This window comes from Camellia sinensis, chromosome 10, assembly GCF_055761805.1.
Source record: "Camellia sinensis isolate YWXY chromosome 10, ASM5576180v1, whole genome shotgun sequence".
In the NCBI taxonomy this organism is placed as follows: Eukaryota; Viridiplantae; Streptophyta; class Magnoliopsida; order Ericales; family Theaceae; genus Camellia; species Camellia sinensis.
Window position 1 is genome coordinate 8,467,118 of NC_138970.1, and position 18,070 is coordinate 8,485,187.

The 18,070-nt window shown below is 39.4% G+C and overlaps 1 protein-coding gene across 1 annotated transcript; it reads left to right on the forward strand.

Moving 5' to 3' along the window:
* The first annotated feature begins 7,091 nt into the window (after positions 1-7,091).
* Positions 7,092-10,325, forward strand: LOC145800119 (uncharacterized). The gene is made up of 6 exons (XM_082889761.1): positions 7,092-7,251; positions 7,357-7,406; positions 7,686-7,755; positions 7,850-7,990; positions 9,229-9,294; positions 10,285-10,325. Exons 1-6 carry the CDS (start codon positions 7,092-7,094, stop codon positions 10,323-10,325), a joined length of 528 nt encoding a protein of 175 aa, XP_082745887.1.
* Positions 10,326-18,070: the final 7,745 nt, after the last annotated feature.

Consider the following 18,070-nt stretch of genomic DNA (forward strand, 5'->3'; position numbering starts at 1 on the left):
ATAAAAGCAATTCTCATGCAAGGTTGTTCGGTAGAATTCATTTGTGATTTATGCTCCGCTTGTTTGGATAAAAAATATTTTTTAACAGAATATTTTTCTATATATGGTGGTGATATTGGTAGGACAAAGGTGGAGGTGGCGATGATAGTGGCGGTGAGAATGGTGGTGATAGCGAGGTGACATTGATAAAATTTTAATTTGAAAAATATTTAAAAAACATTTTCAGCTTAAATAGGCTTGTTTTCTGTTGACTATGAAAAATGTTTTCTGTTAACTTTTATTTTTTATTATACCAAATATCAGAAAATAAAAAAATATATATATTTTTCAAAAAATGCTTTTTGTCCAAATAAATGAAAGATCATTATAAATTCTAACTTTAAAAAAAGGAATTTTTTATTTTCTGTTTTTGGGCATTTGTTTAACATGAGAATGATAAAAATTATAAGAAGGTCGAATTTTGGTACAACTCAGGGTTGATTCAGGAAGTTAATTAAAAATTAAGTTTTTTAGTGTTTTTTTTTTTTTTTGACTTTTTTGTCCTATTATGTATAAAAAATATGAGAGGTGATGTGATAAAAAATAAGTTAAAAGTTAAAAACTAACTTTTAGCTAACTTTCCAAATTATTCCTCATATAAGTATGGTGACTTGACTTTCAATTTCTTTCCCCAAAAAAAATACATAATCTTTTTTTTTAGGGTAAATTACACTTTAACTCCCTGTAGTTTATCCAAAAAACACAGAATCCCATTACAATTTCATTTGTAACACTTAAACTCCCTAAGTTTTATACCAAATTGTAATTTCGGATGGACATAACATAAGTTGTAAAAAGTCTAAATTACCCTTATTTCTTTCCCTAATTTTCTTCTTAATGCCATTACAAACTAGGATATTCTCTCCCACTTTTCTTTAATTTTTATGTATTCTTTTCCTTGTCTTCTTCTTCTCACATTTCTTTCTCATCCCATGGCCAACCACACACATCTCATACCATCATCAAATACATATCTGAGCAACTTTGAACCAATAAATGAAACCCCAGAATACACCAAGCAGCAACCCAAATGATTACTGGACCAGAAAGAAAGCAACAGAATAAAATTTGCACTCCATACCGGCTCAAGACAACTAAAAACAATCTCTAATCTGTTGTAAATAGTAAACCACATTGTTTATGGAGTAATCCTCAAATTAGGCTTGGCCTTGACCCATATCGCCACTTTAACCTTAATAAGATAAAAAAAAATGCACTCCCAACGAGGTTGTGAGTCTTCAAAAACAACCCTACATAATATAGCAACAAAGCAAATCCATGGAGGCCACCGCAAATCAATGCTTTATTTGTCAATTTCATTTTTTATTCAAATAATGAAACATAATGAAAAAACACATTTCCTTCTGAGGTGGAAGTTTCCAAATCCAAATGACCTCATTTTAGGTGAAAGTTTCCTATAGCGATTCCGGCGTTGACCTGTTATCTATTGTATTTCGGACTAGGGTTGGTATGGTCTAGAATGGTTATTCATGTCTTGTTTCCCTTGTCTCTCCTTTTATTTTGGTTATCGAGTTGTAACTGTACATTTGAAACAGGTTGGTTGCTTATTTTTCCAAACCTTTGTTGCCCAGATTTTGGCTCCTGCGCTCGAGCGGGTTTCACAAATTTTGCTCCTCCGTTCGAGTGGTCATTCTTGCGCTTGAGCAGGATTCGTTAACTCTCAGTATTTCTTTTGCAGGTCTGAAAATACTGGAAATGTGCATTGGACACTCGAGCGTCTAGGCCCACGCTCGAACGAGGACCCTCGTCTACAAAACTTCTAGAAGTGTGTATCTTATGCTCGAGCGGAACTCTGTGCCTGACGCTCGAGCGTCAGTTTTCACACTTGAGCGGACTGCGCATATAACAGTCTGAGAAGATGACATTTTGAACTACTTTTTGTTCTTCTCTCTCTCTTTAACTTTCCAAAAAGCTTGTTCTTGAGCCTCTCTATCTAAAATTCACATTCTCTCTAAGATTTCATCTAGATCCATTGATCTTTTCACCCTAGTACCTTTGAGAAAAAGATCGAGCATCTCAAAATCTACATTTTGATCTGAATAGAAATGGGTTTCGACATTCTTGGAGTTTCTGTCTTGTTTGACTCATCTTCTTCCTTTAAGGTAGGGATTCTTTCTACACCTTCATATGATATTTAGCTTAGTTATTGTCTCTTGTGTAACAATGGCGTGTTTTGGGGATGTTTTAAACAAACCTAGGGTTTGGGCACAAATGGAAGGAAAGGTTTTGGGTGAAGATGGAATAAATGCTTGTGGGGTTTGAAAAAGATGTTGTGTTATATCTAATTTGATGATTTTGGCGCTTGATTAATATTTGGAAAAAAATGAGAAATTGCCCTAACTAGATCAAACTATTTATTTTATAAATAATTGGAATTAACATTGAAAATATGAAATTAAGAGGGTCTTGATATGAATGGTGGAATTGGTTATGTATTAACTCATTCTTTTGGAAGTTTTGAATAAAACTATCTGTTGAGATTGAATATCTGTCTAGAGATAATTGTATTTGGCTATCAGTGGAGGATAGCTTTGACTGTTGTAGAAATTACATGTGGATTAGGTGAATTGAAATTAATCTTCTGATGATTGTCATTGAATATGACCGTGTTTATATATATTGTATATGCATGTTTGTTTGAAAGTGAAAATGGGATGTGCTTCATGTTTGATTATATGTTTAAATACATTGCATATGTATGGATCTTTGTTTGGGAAGAGAAAGGAGATGGACTCCATTATAATTAAGTTGGCCGGAATGTCCTGGGTGAAAGTCCCGAAATTGTACATAGATGCCTAGTCTGCCGACGAAATATCCGTAAAATGACTATTGTAGTGCTTGTATAGCCTACGTTTACATGGGTCCCATTTGACGGTTGCCCGTGGATGAAATATCCATGAAATGGAAGTTTGAAGTGTTTGTACATATGTGTTATGTGATTTGAAAATTATTGAGTTATAGCTTTAGTTCGGTTGCTGACAAATAATGAAATTGACTCATGAATTGAGAAAGATAGATAATTGGAATGTGAATTGAAAGTAAGTGGATTAAGACTCAAAATTGATATCTTATGAGTGTAAAGTTATGAAAAGTTTTAACACATGCATTGTTTATGCACTTGTACTTATACATTTGCTAAGTTTCATATACCGTATTAGATGATTTCTACTGGACTGTGGCTCACCCTATTTGGGAATAACATTTTCAGGTGTTAGTGACTTACCTCCACCAAGGCAATAGCTTGGAGGGACATTTTGGGAGCAAGAGCTTCTTTATTTGAATTGTATACTTTTGTAAAGCCTAGGGCTAAATGTGTATGAGCTAGTCTTCTTTTGTGTAACCAAGTCAAGGCTTGGAAAGATGTAAGCCAATAGGGCATTTAATTATGTTAAACTCAGTGTATTATTAACTTCAGGTAATGAAAAGACTATTGACTTTGATTTATGCTATCATTTATATATATGTTGAAAAATCTAGAAATCCACTAGATGTTGATTTGTGATTATGTATCAATTTTAAGCAGTAAATAACAATCCCAATCAAACAATCAAGACAAATCGACACAACGATTTTAACGTAGAAAAACCACAATTGGAGCACCTCCAATTGTGATAAAAAAACCACGGGCAACAGCCAACAAAACAATCCACCAAGAAGATACAAAGGAATTATACAGGTATATTCTCAATTACCTAGCGAATCCACGTTCGAATTGAACCAACCCCTATGTGCCTCTTCCAACCCCGTCTTCACCTCAGAATTGTCTTGACGATGAGCCACTCCAGAATCCACCAAAGCTTCAGGCTCGAATTCTTCAGAATCCACTGAAGAACAACTCTCTCTTTTGTGTAGAACAAACAAATAATCCTTTGATGTATACTCTTTAAACCATGAGTGGAATACTCAATCAAAATATCAAAGAAAACTAGCAAAATATAGCAAAATATCTCTAGATATAAACCTTAATATCCAAGAAGAAGATCTAGAGGAGTAATCCTAGATTTGGAGCAACTTGCAAATTTATAGAATTTGAAATCGTGAGGTCCGCTCGAGCGTGGGAATGGACGCTTGAACGGGGACACTATATGACGTGTTCCAAACCAGGATGTACGCTCGAGCGGGGATTTCGATGCTCGAGTGTGAAAACATGGATCACAGTATTTTTGCAGACTCACCAAACTTCTGGAACTCAGCATTCTCCGCTCGAGCGGGGAGGCAACTTTGAATACATTTTTGCATTTTGCTTCGGAGGCGCTGCCCCCTGGACCCTCACGAGTTGACTGGGCAGCTCGATCCCCGTCATAATCAGCGAAGTGGTAATCTTGAAAGAATTAACATCACAAACTTCTCTGCAAGGCACAATTCGGGTTTGATTCACATCTAAACTCATAGCCTCACTAAAATAAAAAGTGCAAAAACAAATACAACTTAAAGAAGTTTTGTCAAACGGGGTTACCAAAAATAAAACCTAACATATGTTTTATGGATGTATTTATGTTATTATTTTGGGGACGTTACATTTCTCATTTCTTAAATTATTTCCCATGAATCCCCCACCATGTCTATTCCACATCCAGGGCAGTTCTAAATTCGAATTATTTCACTCCTACTACCTCGGGTAAAGAGTATATGAAGGATGATGGTGGTTATCATAGTAGAGGATGATAGACATAGATTTTAATTTCTAGGTTAACTTTATTTGAGTTAAAAGAATGATAGACATAGATTTTAGAATAATAATGAAACAAAAATAAAAGGTAAAGATGGAGAAATGAGGGAGGTAAGCTAGAGAAAAAGGGAAGCATTTTAGAGAGAGCACTAACATCTCATATTTTCAAAAAACTTGGAAAGAAGAAGAAGGTAAGGAATTATCCAGTGTGGTTGAGGGAGAAAATTTTGATTTTATGGTCGTGCAATACACGCTTTGTTGAAATAAACAGTTCTGTCCAAAATTACACTTTAGTATGAAGTTTAGGGGGTTTAAGTGTTACAAACGAAATTATAGGAGGACTCCGTGTTCTTTGGGTAAACCACAGGGGATTAAAGTGTAATTTACCCTTCTTTTAACATGAGAATGATAAAAATTATAAGAAAGTAGAATTTTTGTAAAATTCATATAAGTATGGTGACTTCACTTTCAATTTCTTTTCCCAAAAAAAAAGTACATGATCTTTTTTTTCATTATTATTAGTATTATTATTTTTTTTTTGTGGTGTTACATACACCAATTGATATATTAATTAATGTACTAACATATGTTATCACATTGTCATTTCAAAACTACGACCCCAATTATTATACAAATTACAAATATCCAAAACTTTTAAAATTATATCATATCATCCGTTAATACATTAATTAATATATCACTTGATACATATAATATTATTCATATTTTTCACTCTAAATCAAAAATTTCCTTTTGTAGTTTTTTCAGAAGAATTTTGCTTTGGTTTTTCTCAGCTATTCAGGGCTGGGTTTGGTTTGGCTTAGTACTTCAAAACTTGGACTAGCCTTGATGAGTCCAATCCGTTCAAACCCACCCCAATCGCAGCCATTCCTAGTAGGTTGTCTATAGATCAAATTTAATCCAAATCTGATTTGAAAATCCAAATTCATTTATAAAAAATTGATCCAACAACCTAGCAATCTGAATCTGTTTAATCTGTTTATTAAATAGATTGAATATGTAAAAATCCGATTCGATCCGATTATTCTCCAACACTCACACACACACACACACACACACACACACTCTCTCTCTCTCTCTCTCTCTCTCTCTCGGGCGAAGCGGTCGAGCTATTGACATGTACTGTTTTCTCTCTCACTTTCAGATGGTTTGAATCAACTTCATTGCCCTTATTCAATTGTATGCATATACATATATATATATATATATTGACATGTCAATCTCTTACCTGGTTGATTTTGCACATATATATAGAGATCTAAATATATTTTGAACCAGAGGTAGTGGTCTTGTTGGATCATTGCTCTCTCTCTCTCTCCCTCTATAGTCTTTGAGGAAGCTTTTGTTGAAAATAATAGAAGAATTAAAACCGAAACACCTCGAATATCCACCACTGAAACGATCTATGTTCTATGAAAATGTATTTTGAGATTGAAACCTTCCCCCCCCCCCCCCCCATCCCTCATTAGAATAGGTTTTCTTTGTTTTATAGCTACATTAAACATATTACATATTGCATTCGGCATAGATTATATATATAGTTAATAATTTGCATTTTTTGACCTTTTGAAATTGCACCAAGACTTTTAGTACACAATTTAGGTTTTGCTAGGAAGAGTTGTATTTATTCTTTGAAAATACTCGCAAATACTAGAACCCGTACAATATGATGGTGTTGCAATATGAGGGGAAGGAGAATCAATTGATTCCTACAAAATTACATTGTGATTGTATTGTGGTGCATTACTTGTATATTCATCAACATTGATAAAAACTCATCAAAATTTGCATTAGGATCCATATTAATTTACTGTATAATAATAAAAACAAAGGACGACAAACAATTAAAGCAAAAATAAACTAGTGTTACCAAATGTTGTGTCTGTGGCTTAATTACACTCTTTGGTTAGTTTGGTTCTCATTTGATTCAAGAACTAAATTAGGTTGTCCGGTTCTGGGTTGCTGCTGACTGGGTACTTTACTCTGCCTTTTTTAACTTCTTGATGGTTATGTAATTGATTAAGAAAGAAATAATATTTGTTTTGCCTTTGTTTATTATATTTGTATTGTCATGTAACTTGTTTTTTTTTTTATTGTTTTTTTTTCCGGCTTTTGTTTGTGAAGTTTTATTTGAGTAGGTTGTTCTTCTGACATGATTTTTTCTCACCTTAATTTTGTTGTGATGGGTTTAATTATGCGGCTATAATTTATTTTTCGAACAGGTCATTGTGTTCCTAAACTGGAAACACACTGATAAGGTGCTGCATTTGTTCATACTTGTCTCTCTACTTTCTATTTTGAAGGTTGGAAATCTAGTTGGCAGACAAGAGAACAAAAGGGAATGAGTTCGGTGAATGCCTCTAGCGATTTGTCATTAGAGATCGAGGTGGATGCTTTTAGGCGCCTCTTTCCTCTATGCTTTCATGAGCGTCATCTACTTGAATCCACTCGCCCTGATGCTAGAAAACTTGGGAAAGCTAGAGACACAACACTTGCTCTTGGTTAGTTCATTTGTATTTTATGTATTTGAAACTAGCACTTTTTGCCTCTGATTTGGGGTTTGCTAGGTTCATGTCCTTACTTGCGTTGAACCATTTGTAATCTAGGAACTGTTGCTTCTGTTGATGGGTCAGCTTTAGCCAAGATAGGTTGCACTGTAAGTGCTTTCTGCCCTTGCCTATTCTCTTTATCTCTCACGCTCTCACATCCACATCCACATCCACACCCACACCCACACCTACACCCACTCACTCATCCACCTACAAACACCCATTTATACCAAAAAGAAAAAAATGACGAATGAGGTTTTTTGAGTTGAGATAAGTTGTTTACATAAAATTTTGGTTTTAAATTTGTTTTTATATATAGCTAAGAAAATTAGTTTTCTGTGTTGTATTTACTAAGTTGGACTCTCAAGTCTTTTGTCTTTGTGCAGACCATGTTGGCTGCCATTAAAATGGAAGTCATGACACCTACCACAGAGTCACCAGATGAGGGCTGCATAGGTTAAGAACCATCAACTGCATATTTTCTTTTCTTTTTGTTCCCTTTTCACATTTATACATGGGGTGCCAATGCGTGATATTTTTTTGTTTACAGCTATTGATTTCCACATGCATCCAATTTGTTCTCCAATTGTTAGACCTGGCAGGCCAGTTGATGTAGTGCCAGTTATATCGAAGCAGTTATCTGACACTATCTTAAGGCATGCCATCATGATTATTTCTACGTTATTCTTTGGTTTACTCCCGTCCTTCCAAAAATTTTAAAGAGAGAGAGAGAGAGAGAGAGAGAGAAAGAAAACAAAAGAAAAAAAGTCGTCTCATTGCTGTGATGTTGTTCTGTTATGAAGTTTCTAAATTATGAGAGATGCTAATTATTGAATTTTTTATATTATTTTAGTTTTGCTTCAATCTTGCCTTCGGATGCACTCATAAAGGATATGCGTCTTCAACATTCAAGGCATATTCCTTTTGTGAATCTTATATGTTGTGTAGTGTGTACATATATGTGTCAAATACAATTTAGTCATTTATCTTCCAAAATTTTGATTGTGTGCGCACCTAATGTAACTTGTTTGCAAGATTTTGTATTATGGTATAAGGAGTATTTTTGGCAAAAGCTTACACATTTGCATGGGTGGAAATTCTATTGACTTCGAACTTCAAAATACTATCAGTCATGTAGTCTTGTAATGCACCTAACAAAATATAGGATTGAAATTTCATGAATTGTCACACTGCGCATGTGATGTTTGGTTTCCATATAATCCTACTGGCTCTAAACTTCGACAAGTTATGCAAAGAGCTTTGCCCCACAAGGCCTACATCATAATCAACAAGCTTTCTTGTAGCTATTCTAGCTTCAACAAGGAGGAGTTTCACATGCCCAACAGATGCAAGACCTTTTGATCTGAATGTGTACTTGAATTCTATGGGGCTCAATGTGTAACGAAACCTGATTGAATAGGAGCACAAGGGTATAAGTCAAAAATTTCAAATTTATCATAGCATGAATGGTTGTCTTGTGTCTCTGTCACTCACAATTTGCTAGCTCAAAGGATATTTTCTTATTCGATATAGTTGATGGTGTCTGAGTGAGATATGCTTGTTATAGTGTTTTTCATGATTTTATAGCATCAAGGTGAGTAGTTGGTACACGCATGCACAATGGATTTTCATGACAATGTTTGATGATGCTCAACTTGGCTTAAAAAGAGGGCAACAAGTAGGCAATGTTCTTTTGTTTCTGTTTGCAACATTATTACTATATTTGATAGATTCCTATCAAAATTAATATTCTTTTGTTTCTGTATACAAAGTTATTCTTGTATTTGGTAGATTGTTATCAAATTTCAACAAAATCTAGGTGAATAGGTAATGTTCTGCATTTGTGTTTCTATTGAAAGCATATTGTCATGTTTGATAAAGCACCTCTGATTCCAACAGTTTATTTACCATTGAATTTTTGTCTTGCAGTGCAGATCCCAGTAGTTTCTCTGAATGATGATGGAATAGTAGTAGTTGTTTTTGAGGAAGATGGAGGCAAGTTGAAATGTGAGCCAGTCAATAAAGGGAAGAGGAAGCTCAAGCTGAGTAGCGTCCCATTCTCTTTGACATGCATACTTCACAAAAATTACATGCCGGCAGACCTTACAGCAGAGGAAGAGTCCATAATGGATATAGCGACCCCGGTCTTTTCTCTTTAAATTATTGTATCCGGACTTAGGTTCCGAGGATCCTGTCATTACTTATTGGTTGTTGTTGTCCTTTAATCTCTTTGTATTTGAAGTATAGGTTGTGTTGGGCGGGTCTGTTACAGGTTGGTTGATTTTAGATACCAATAGGTGATGCCCAGATTTTGGTCTTTACGCTCGAGCGGAAGTTTTAACGCTCGAGCGGTCCCTTCGTTGTTGCTTCTACGCTCGAGCGGGAATCTTTACGCTCGAGCGTGATTTTCCATCTCCCAGTATTTTGCTCTGCAGTTCTTCCGCTCGAGCGGTAGTTTTTACGCTCGAGCGTGATCCCTTGTTTTTGCTCCTCCGCTCGAGCGGGGAGTTTGACGCTCGAGCGGGTGCCAGCGCCTGCAAAACTTCTGGAAGGGTGCAATCGGCGCTCGAGCGGTTTTCTTCACGCTCGAGCATGATTCTGTGTCTTACGCTCGAGCGGGGCTTTCTACGCTCGAGCGTAGAGTCGATTATATCAGTCCGTGATTTCACTTTTTGGATCACTTTTTGACCTACTTTTCCTTCATAACTTTTTAAAAACCGCCCCTGGAGTGTTTTTTTATCTCTCTCTCCCTCTACACACCTTCTCTCTTTCGATTGATCTACTTAGAGTGAGTTTCTACCTTAGATCCTTTATTAAAAAGTTAGAGTGAGTTGAGGGCTTCGTTTTAATCTGAGAAACTTGGGATTTGGAGCACGTTGGTCTTTGGTCTTCATCTCCATCTTCTCCATACGGGTTATTTTCTTCGAGGTAGGGATTTTCCTACTCCATTTTATATGCTTTGTTCTAAGTTTGGTATTTTGATAGGTTGGGGACACTTTGAAAATCTTGGGAAAAGAAAACCCTAGTTGAATTGCTAAATTGATTTGAGTAATTAATTTAAGGTAATTGGGGAATTTGGTTAAATCCATGAAATTGGGGAATTTGGTTAAACTCCATGAAATTGGGGAATTTATTGATTAAATGGTGTAGTTGGATAATATAAATCACTCGCCTAATGAATTGATAGTGTATTTATTTTTCAAGTCTAGAAATAATTGTTTTGGGCTATCGGTGGAGGATAGTCGTGCTTGTTGTAGACATTGCATGCGGATTAGGGAAAATTGAAACTAATCAATTTGTTTAAGTCATAAATTTAGACTATTGAATTAATACAGAAATTACATGTATTGATTGAGCATTGCATATGCATATTGTTTGGGAGGAGATAGGGGATGTACTCCACGGTTTAGGGGAAGATAGGGGATGGACCTCTAAACCGGATTTTTGTTTGGGAGGAGATAGGGGATGGACTCCATTAGCACCATTTTTATGTGTGCTTATTATATTGAAGTGTTTTTACATGATTATTGATACAGCACTAAAATGTGTATCAAATGGGAAGTATGAAGTGTTTTGATATGAGCATGAGTCTCATTTTTTTTGTTGATATTGGAAGTAATGTGAATATGATATATAATTCACTGTTGTAAGTTTGGCCAGGTTCTGAGCCATGTTGATAATAATGGAAGGTGAAATGTGTCTTAGACATTAGTGTCATGAGACTGTTTAATGATAAAATTGATTATCTTGGTTAACCATCTATTGAATGCTATAGCTTTATTCAATGCTTATATTTGGTTTAGTATGTTTCTACTGGGCTGTGGCTCACCCTTTATGGGAACATCATTTTCAGGTTCAGGTGATAAGCTACCTCCACGGACTTAGCCTGGAAGGATTTGATGTTTGGGATTTTGAAGACTTGTCTTTAGTTATATGTTTTATTTTGTTATTTTTGAGATTTCATGTAAACATTCAAGCCTAGGGCTTAACTTGTAAATGAGTTAGTACTCATCCTTTTGTGTCCAAGTGTTAGCTTGGAAAGATGTAAGCCCTTAGGGCATTTATTTTGATGTTGCAGGATGTTGCACGTGATGTCTTTCAATAAGAATACTCTGATGAATAACTCAAATGATTCGTTTTCTTTTATAAATGCATGTTAATGTTATGGTTATTATGGGTTTATTTTGAGGGCGTTACAACTTGCTATCAGAGCGTACCGGGTTTGAATACTTTGGGTACGTGGGAAGTGATTAGTATCACAATGGGTCCGTCTCGTTTGATAGAGACTTAGTGTAACGTTACATGTTTATGTGATTATGTGGGTATGGAATGTAGTTTCTAGGATGTTGATTGGACCCTTGAGTTCTAGTAGTCTTGTTGGAAAGGCACTTGATCACTGCTGCTTCCAACCGGAACTATAGTAACGCATTGGGACTATCATTATCCGGGAATGAAATTCGTAGGTGCTTATGTGATTATGTGCTTACGTGGAATGAATTATTTTTGTCCAATGCATTAGGACGCGAGTGTTTAGTTTCGGCACATTTATTAATGTGCTAACGTCTTTGTTTGTTTCCTTTATTAGGATGTCAGGGCGAGGACGCGGTAGGCGTGGTAGGCCGGGTAGGCAGGAGGTACCGGTGCCAGAGGAGATTCCGGCAGTTCATGAGGGAATTGGCCAGGCCAATGTGGCCGAGCCAGTAGGCCAGCAGGCTATGGGCGCTTTAGCCCGAGAGATAGCAGGGGCATTCAGGGAGTCAGTAGGCATTCTTAGGGCTGAGAATCAAGCCCAGGTTGTTGTTGCGGATGCAGGACCTTCCTTTCTGAAGAGGGAGTTCTTCCGGTCTAATCCGGATGAATTTGTGGGTGATCCTAAAGAGCCGCTTAAGGCAGACGAATGGCTCGAACAGACAACGAAGACGTTTGAGATGCTTGGCATCGAAGACGAGGGGTTGAAGGTGACCTTGGCATCATTCCAGTTGAAGGGGGATGCGGGTCAGTGGTGGAAGTTCACTAAGGGGCGTATAGGAGGTACATGGGAGGCTTTTGTGAATGCTTTCCAGGAGAAGTTCTTATCTCCAGCAGTTAGGGAGAAGCTGAGAGACCAGTTCTGCCAGCTTAAGCAGTCGAGTTCTTCAGTGGCCGAGTTTGAGGCTGCATTTACTAGTTTATCCAGGTTTGCACCTGAATTGGTGGCGTCTGAGGAACGCCGCTGTATTGAGTTTGAGAGGAAGTTGAGGCGTGGCCTCAAGCTGAGAGTTGGGGGAACTATGATTCGGGATTATGGGCGTTTGGTTGATGCTGCAGCCCACATGGAAATCATGATGCAGGAGGAGGAGGAAGGACAGAAGGGCTCCAAGAGGAGTCAGGATGGTCAGAGTGATGGTAGGAGACAGAAGGGTTTTAATCCCCAACAGTCTCAGAGTAGCTTTTCTAGATCGACTTTTCCTGTGCCGAGTGCTAGTTCGGGGAAAGGCAGTCAAGGAGGCATTACCTGCTTCAAGTGTGGCCAGCTGGGCCACAAGTCTACAGTTTGTCCTCAGAGGGGAGGAGTGCAGAGAGCAGCATCATCTTCGGCTCGATCTCAGAGCCAGAGTCAGGGTAGAGGCCAGCCACTCTCGTGTTATCAGTGTGGTCAGCCAGGGCATATGAAGAGGTATTGCCCGCAGTTGGGTGGCACACCTGGTGCATCTGGTTTGAGGCAGATTCAGGGTCAACAGCCAGCTCAGTCGGGTCAGGCCTCGAGAGCCAATCAGGGGGCTTCATCGTCTCAGTCGGTGCAACAATCTTATGCTCCTAGGGGTGAGCAGGTTGATCAGAGGTCATCTGGGCGCGTGTATGCTGTTACCGCGCAGGATCTTGTACCGGCTCCATCTGTTGTGAGAGGTACTTTCTTGTTTTGCAACTCGGTTGCTAATGTTTTGATTGATACGGGTGCATCTCATTCCTTTGTGTCTGCTGCATTTGCATCTGTTTTGGAGTTGGAGTTAGCACAGTTAGCATCTCCTATTTGTGTAGTGTCGCCTCTTGGGGGTGAATTGATTTTGAAACACGGTGTTAGGGGTTGTGATATAGAGATTGATTACCATAGAATCCCATTTTCCTTTGTAGTTATGCCTATGAGAGGTTTCGATGTTATTTTGGGTATGGACTGGTTATCGTCATACCGGGCAGTTATTGATTGCTACCGCCAGAGGGTCACTTGTTGTACCGTGAATGGTGAGTGTTTTCATTTTCTGGGGGACCGTGTTGGTAGTGTTTTGCCACCGGGGTATGTTCCGCGAGGACGGAGTGAGCTTAGTGGTCTACTTGCTAACCTTTCGATTAGTGAGGACGGTGAGACTCAGATTGTGTTGCCAAGGGTGGTGTGTGAGTACTCGGACGTTTTTCCCGAGGATCTTGTTGGTTTGCCACCGCATCGAGAGATTGAATTCTCTATTGACTTAGTGCCCGGCACGGCGCCGATTTCTATGGCACCTTATCGTTTTGCCCCAGCTGAGTTAGTTGAGTTGAAGATCCAACTCCAGGAGTTGCTAGATAAAGGCTTTATACGTCCTAGTGTTTCGCCTTGGGGAGCACCGGCCCTCTTTGTTAAAAAGAAAGGTGGTGCTTTGAGACTTTGTATAGATTACCGAAAATTGAATCGGGCTACGGTTAAGAATAAGTACCCTATGCCCCGTATAGATGATCTGTTCGATCAGTTGAAAGGTTCCCGTTGTTTCTCGAAGATAGACTTGAGATCAGGTTATCATCAGTTGAGAGTCAGGGAGGAGGATATTCCAAAGACGGCATTCCGTACGCGGTATGGCCACTATGAGTTTTTGGTGATGCCATTTGGGCTCACCAACGCACCGGCAGTATTTATGGATTTGATGAACCGGATATTCCGAGAATTTCTAGATCGTTTTGTAGTCGTCTTCGTGGACGACATCCTTATCTATTCACCTTCAGAGGAAGAGCACGAGGAACACTTGAGGGTGGTGCTTGATTTACTTAGAGCCCATCAGCTTTATGCTAAGTTTGGGAAGTGTGAGTTCTGGCTAGAGGAGGTGAAGTTCTTAGGCCATGTAGTTTCTTGGGAAGGGGTGTCTGTTGATACATCCAAGACAGAGGCAGTGCAAGATTGGGTACAGCCTAAGAGTGTGTTTGAGATCCGCAGTTTTCTGGGATTAGCTGGGTATTATCGCCGGTTTGTAAGAGATTTCTCCAGATTAGCTTCGCCTTTGACTAGATTGACTCGGAAGGGAGTCAAATTTGCTTGGAGTGAGACTTGTGAAAAGTCGTTCCAGGAGTTGAAAGTTAGACTGACCACTGCTCCAGTCTTGATTATTCCGGAGAGAGGGTTGGGTTATGCAGTCTATTGTGACGCCTCACGAGAGGGTCTTGGTTGTGTGTTGATGCAAGAGGGGAAAGTGGTTGCCTATGGCTCACGTCAGTTGAAAGTTCACGAGAAGAATTACCCTACGCATGATTTAGAGTTAGCAGCTGTGATATTTGCCTTGAAGATTTGGAGGCATTATCTTTACGGTGAGAGGTTCGAGGTATTCTCGGATCATAAGAGTCTGAAATATCTGTTCACACAGAAAGACTTGAACTTGAGGCAGAGGAGGTGGATGGAATTTATTGAGGATTATGACTTTGAATTGCATTATCATCCGGGAAAGGCCAATGTGGTGGCCGACGCCCTTAGCAGGAAACCTGTTGGTGACATAGCTAGTATAGCCATCCGAGAGTGGGAGATGTTAGGTGCACTTGGAGAGTTTGATTTGCTTCTGGGCGAATCCGTTGAGGCTGCGGCCTTGTTTTCTGTTGTTGCGCAACCTACACTTGTGACTCGAGTGTTAGAGGCTCAGAGGGGCGACCTTGAGGTAGAATCCCTCCGTGAGAAGATTTCTGGTGGGAAGGTTGAGAAAGGTTTGACGGTGTATCCCGACCTGAGTGTGAGATACCGAGACCGTCTGTTTGTGCCGGAGTCTCATCGAGAAGAGGTACTCCGAGATTTTCATCATTCACGCCTTGCGGTGCATCCGGGAGGCACTAAGATGTATCGGGATTTGGGTCGCCAGTTCTGGTGGCGGGGTATGAAGAGGGATGTGGCAGCTTTCGTATCTAAGTGCCTTACTTGTCAGCAAGTGAAGGCTGAACATCAGAGGCCAGCGGGTTTGTTGCAACCCTTGCCTATTGCTGAGTGGAAGTGGGAGCACGTCACTATGGACTTCGTTGTGGGTCTTCCGAGGACTCAGCGGGGTAGTGATGCTATTTGGGTGGTTGTAGACCGGTTAACTAAGTCGGCGCATTTTATTCCTATGCGCGTGAGAGATACGGTAGATCATCTTGCCGACTTGTATATTCGGGACATAGTGAGATTGCACGGGGTTCCAGTGACGATCGTCTCGGATAGAGATCCTCGTTTTACTGCCAGATTATGGCAGAGCTTGCAGAGCGCCTTAGGTACTAAGTTGACCTTTAGCACAGCCTATCATCCTCAGACTGATGGGCAGTCCGAGCGTACTATTCAGATCCTTGAAGATATGCTTCGGGGTTGTGTTCTTGACTTTAGCGGGTCATGGGAGAGGCACTTGCCATTAGTGGAGTTTGCCTACAACAACAGCTTCCAATCTAGTATCGGTATGGCACCGTTTGAGGCCTTATACGGCCGACCGTGTAGGTCTCCTGTTTGTTGGGCCGAGGTGGGTGATGCACCTCTGTTGGGTCCGGAGTTAGTGAAGGAAACGACGGAGAAGGTTGAGCTTATCCGTAAGAGGCTTGTTACAGCCCAGAGTCGTCAGAAATCTTATGCCGACCGTAGGAGGAGACCTTTGGTGTTTGAGGTGAGTGATCATGTCTTTTTGAAGATATCACCAAGACGGGGATTGATGAGGTTTGGGAAGAGCGGGAAGTTGTCCCCTCGATTCATTGGTCCTTTTGAGATCCTTGAGAGGATTGGCGAGACTGCTTATCGTTTAGCTTTGCCGCCGCAGTTGTCCGGAGTACATGACGTGTTTCATGTGAGTATGCTTCGGAAGTATGAGCCGGATCCATCACATGTATTGGATTGGACCGATTTAGTAGTTGATGAGGATGTCTCGTATGAGGAGAGACCGGTTCGAGTCTTGGATAAACGGGATCAAGTCTTGCGAGGCAAGACCATTCCTTTGGTGAAAGTTTTGTGGAAACATCACGGGGTGGAGGAAGCCACATGGGAACGTGAGTTGGAAGTCCGCGAGAAATATCCGGACATGTTTATTGATTTGTAATCTTGTAGTTAGATTTTGTAATATTGTCAAACTTTAAAGCTTTTTATATATGTCTTAAGCTGTAAAACATTTAGAATGTTTTGGTTAATGGAAATATTTTGGAACTTGCCTCGAAATGGAAGTTTAATGGAACATTGTATATATTGAATATATTGAAAATTGTTGAAATTGAAAGAAAATTGCATAGTGTTAATGCAGGTAGAAATATATGGTTGTTTTGCATATTGTGGCATATCTCTTTGTTAAGAGATGGAATGGCCGGTGTTGGGTCAAGTTGTTTATTAGTGAGTTATCATATTGTTGAAATTTGAGAAAAACTTGTTTTCGAAACCTTGTGCTTAATTTCGGGGACGAAATTCTTTTAAGGAGGGGAGGTTATAGCGACCCCGGTCTTTTCTCTTTAAATTATTGTATCCGGACTTAGGTTCCGAGGATCCTGTCATTACTTATTGGTTGTTGTTGTCCTTTAATCTCTTTGTATTTGAAGTATAGGTTGTGTTGGGCGGGTCTGTTACAGGTTGGTTGATTTTAGATACCAATAGGTGATGCCCAGATTTTGGTCTTTACGCTCGAGCGGAAGTTTTAACGCTCGAGCGGTCCCTTCGTTGTTGCTTCTACGCTCGAGCGGGAATCTTTACGCTCGAGCGTGATTTTCCATCTCCCAGTATTTTGCTCTGCAGTTCTTCCGCTCGAGCGGTAGTTTTTACGCTCGAGCGTGATCCCTTGTTTTTGCTCCTCCGCTCGAGCGGGGAGTTTGACGCTCGAGCGGGTGCCAGCGCCTGCAAAACTTCTGGAAGGGTGCAATCGGCGCTCGAGCGGTTTTCTTCACGCTCGAGCATGATTCTGTGTCTTACGCTCGAGCGGGGCTTTCTACGCTCGAGCGTAGAGTCGATTATATCAGTCCGTGATTTCACTTTTTGGATCACTTTTTGACCTACTTTTCCTTCATAACTTTTTAAAAACCGCCCCTGGAGTGTTTTTTTATCTCTCTCTCCCTCTACACACCTTCTCTCTTTCGATTGATCTACTTAGAGTGAGTTTCTACCTTAGATCCTTTATTAAAAAGTTAGAGTGAGTTGAGGGCTTCGTTTTAATCTGAGAAACTTGGGATTTGGAGCACGTTGGTCTTTGGTCTTCATCTCCATCTTCTCCATACGGGTTATTTTCTTCGAGGTAGGGATTTTCCTACTCCATTTTATATGCTTTGTTCTAAGTTTGGTATTTTGATAGGTTGGGGACACTTTGAAAATCTTGGGAAAAGAAAACCCTAGTTGAATTGCTAAATTGATTTGAGTAATTAATTTAAGGTAATTGGGGAATTTGGTTAAATCCATGAAATTGGGGAATTTGGTTAAACTCCATGAAATTGGGGAATTTATTGATTAAATGGTGTAGTTGGATAATATAAATCACTCGCCTAATGAATTGATAGTGTATTTATTTTTCAAGTCTAGAAATAATTGTTTTGGGCTATCGGTGGAGGATAGTCGTGCTTGTTGTAGACATTGCATGCG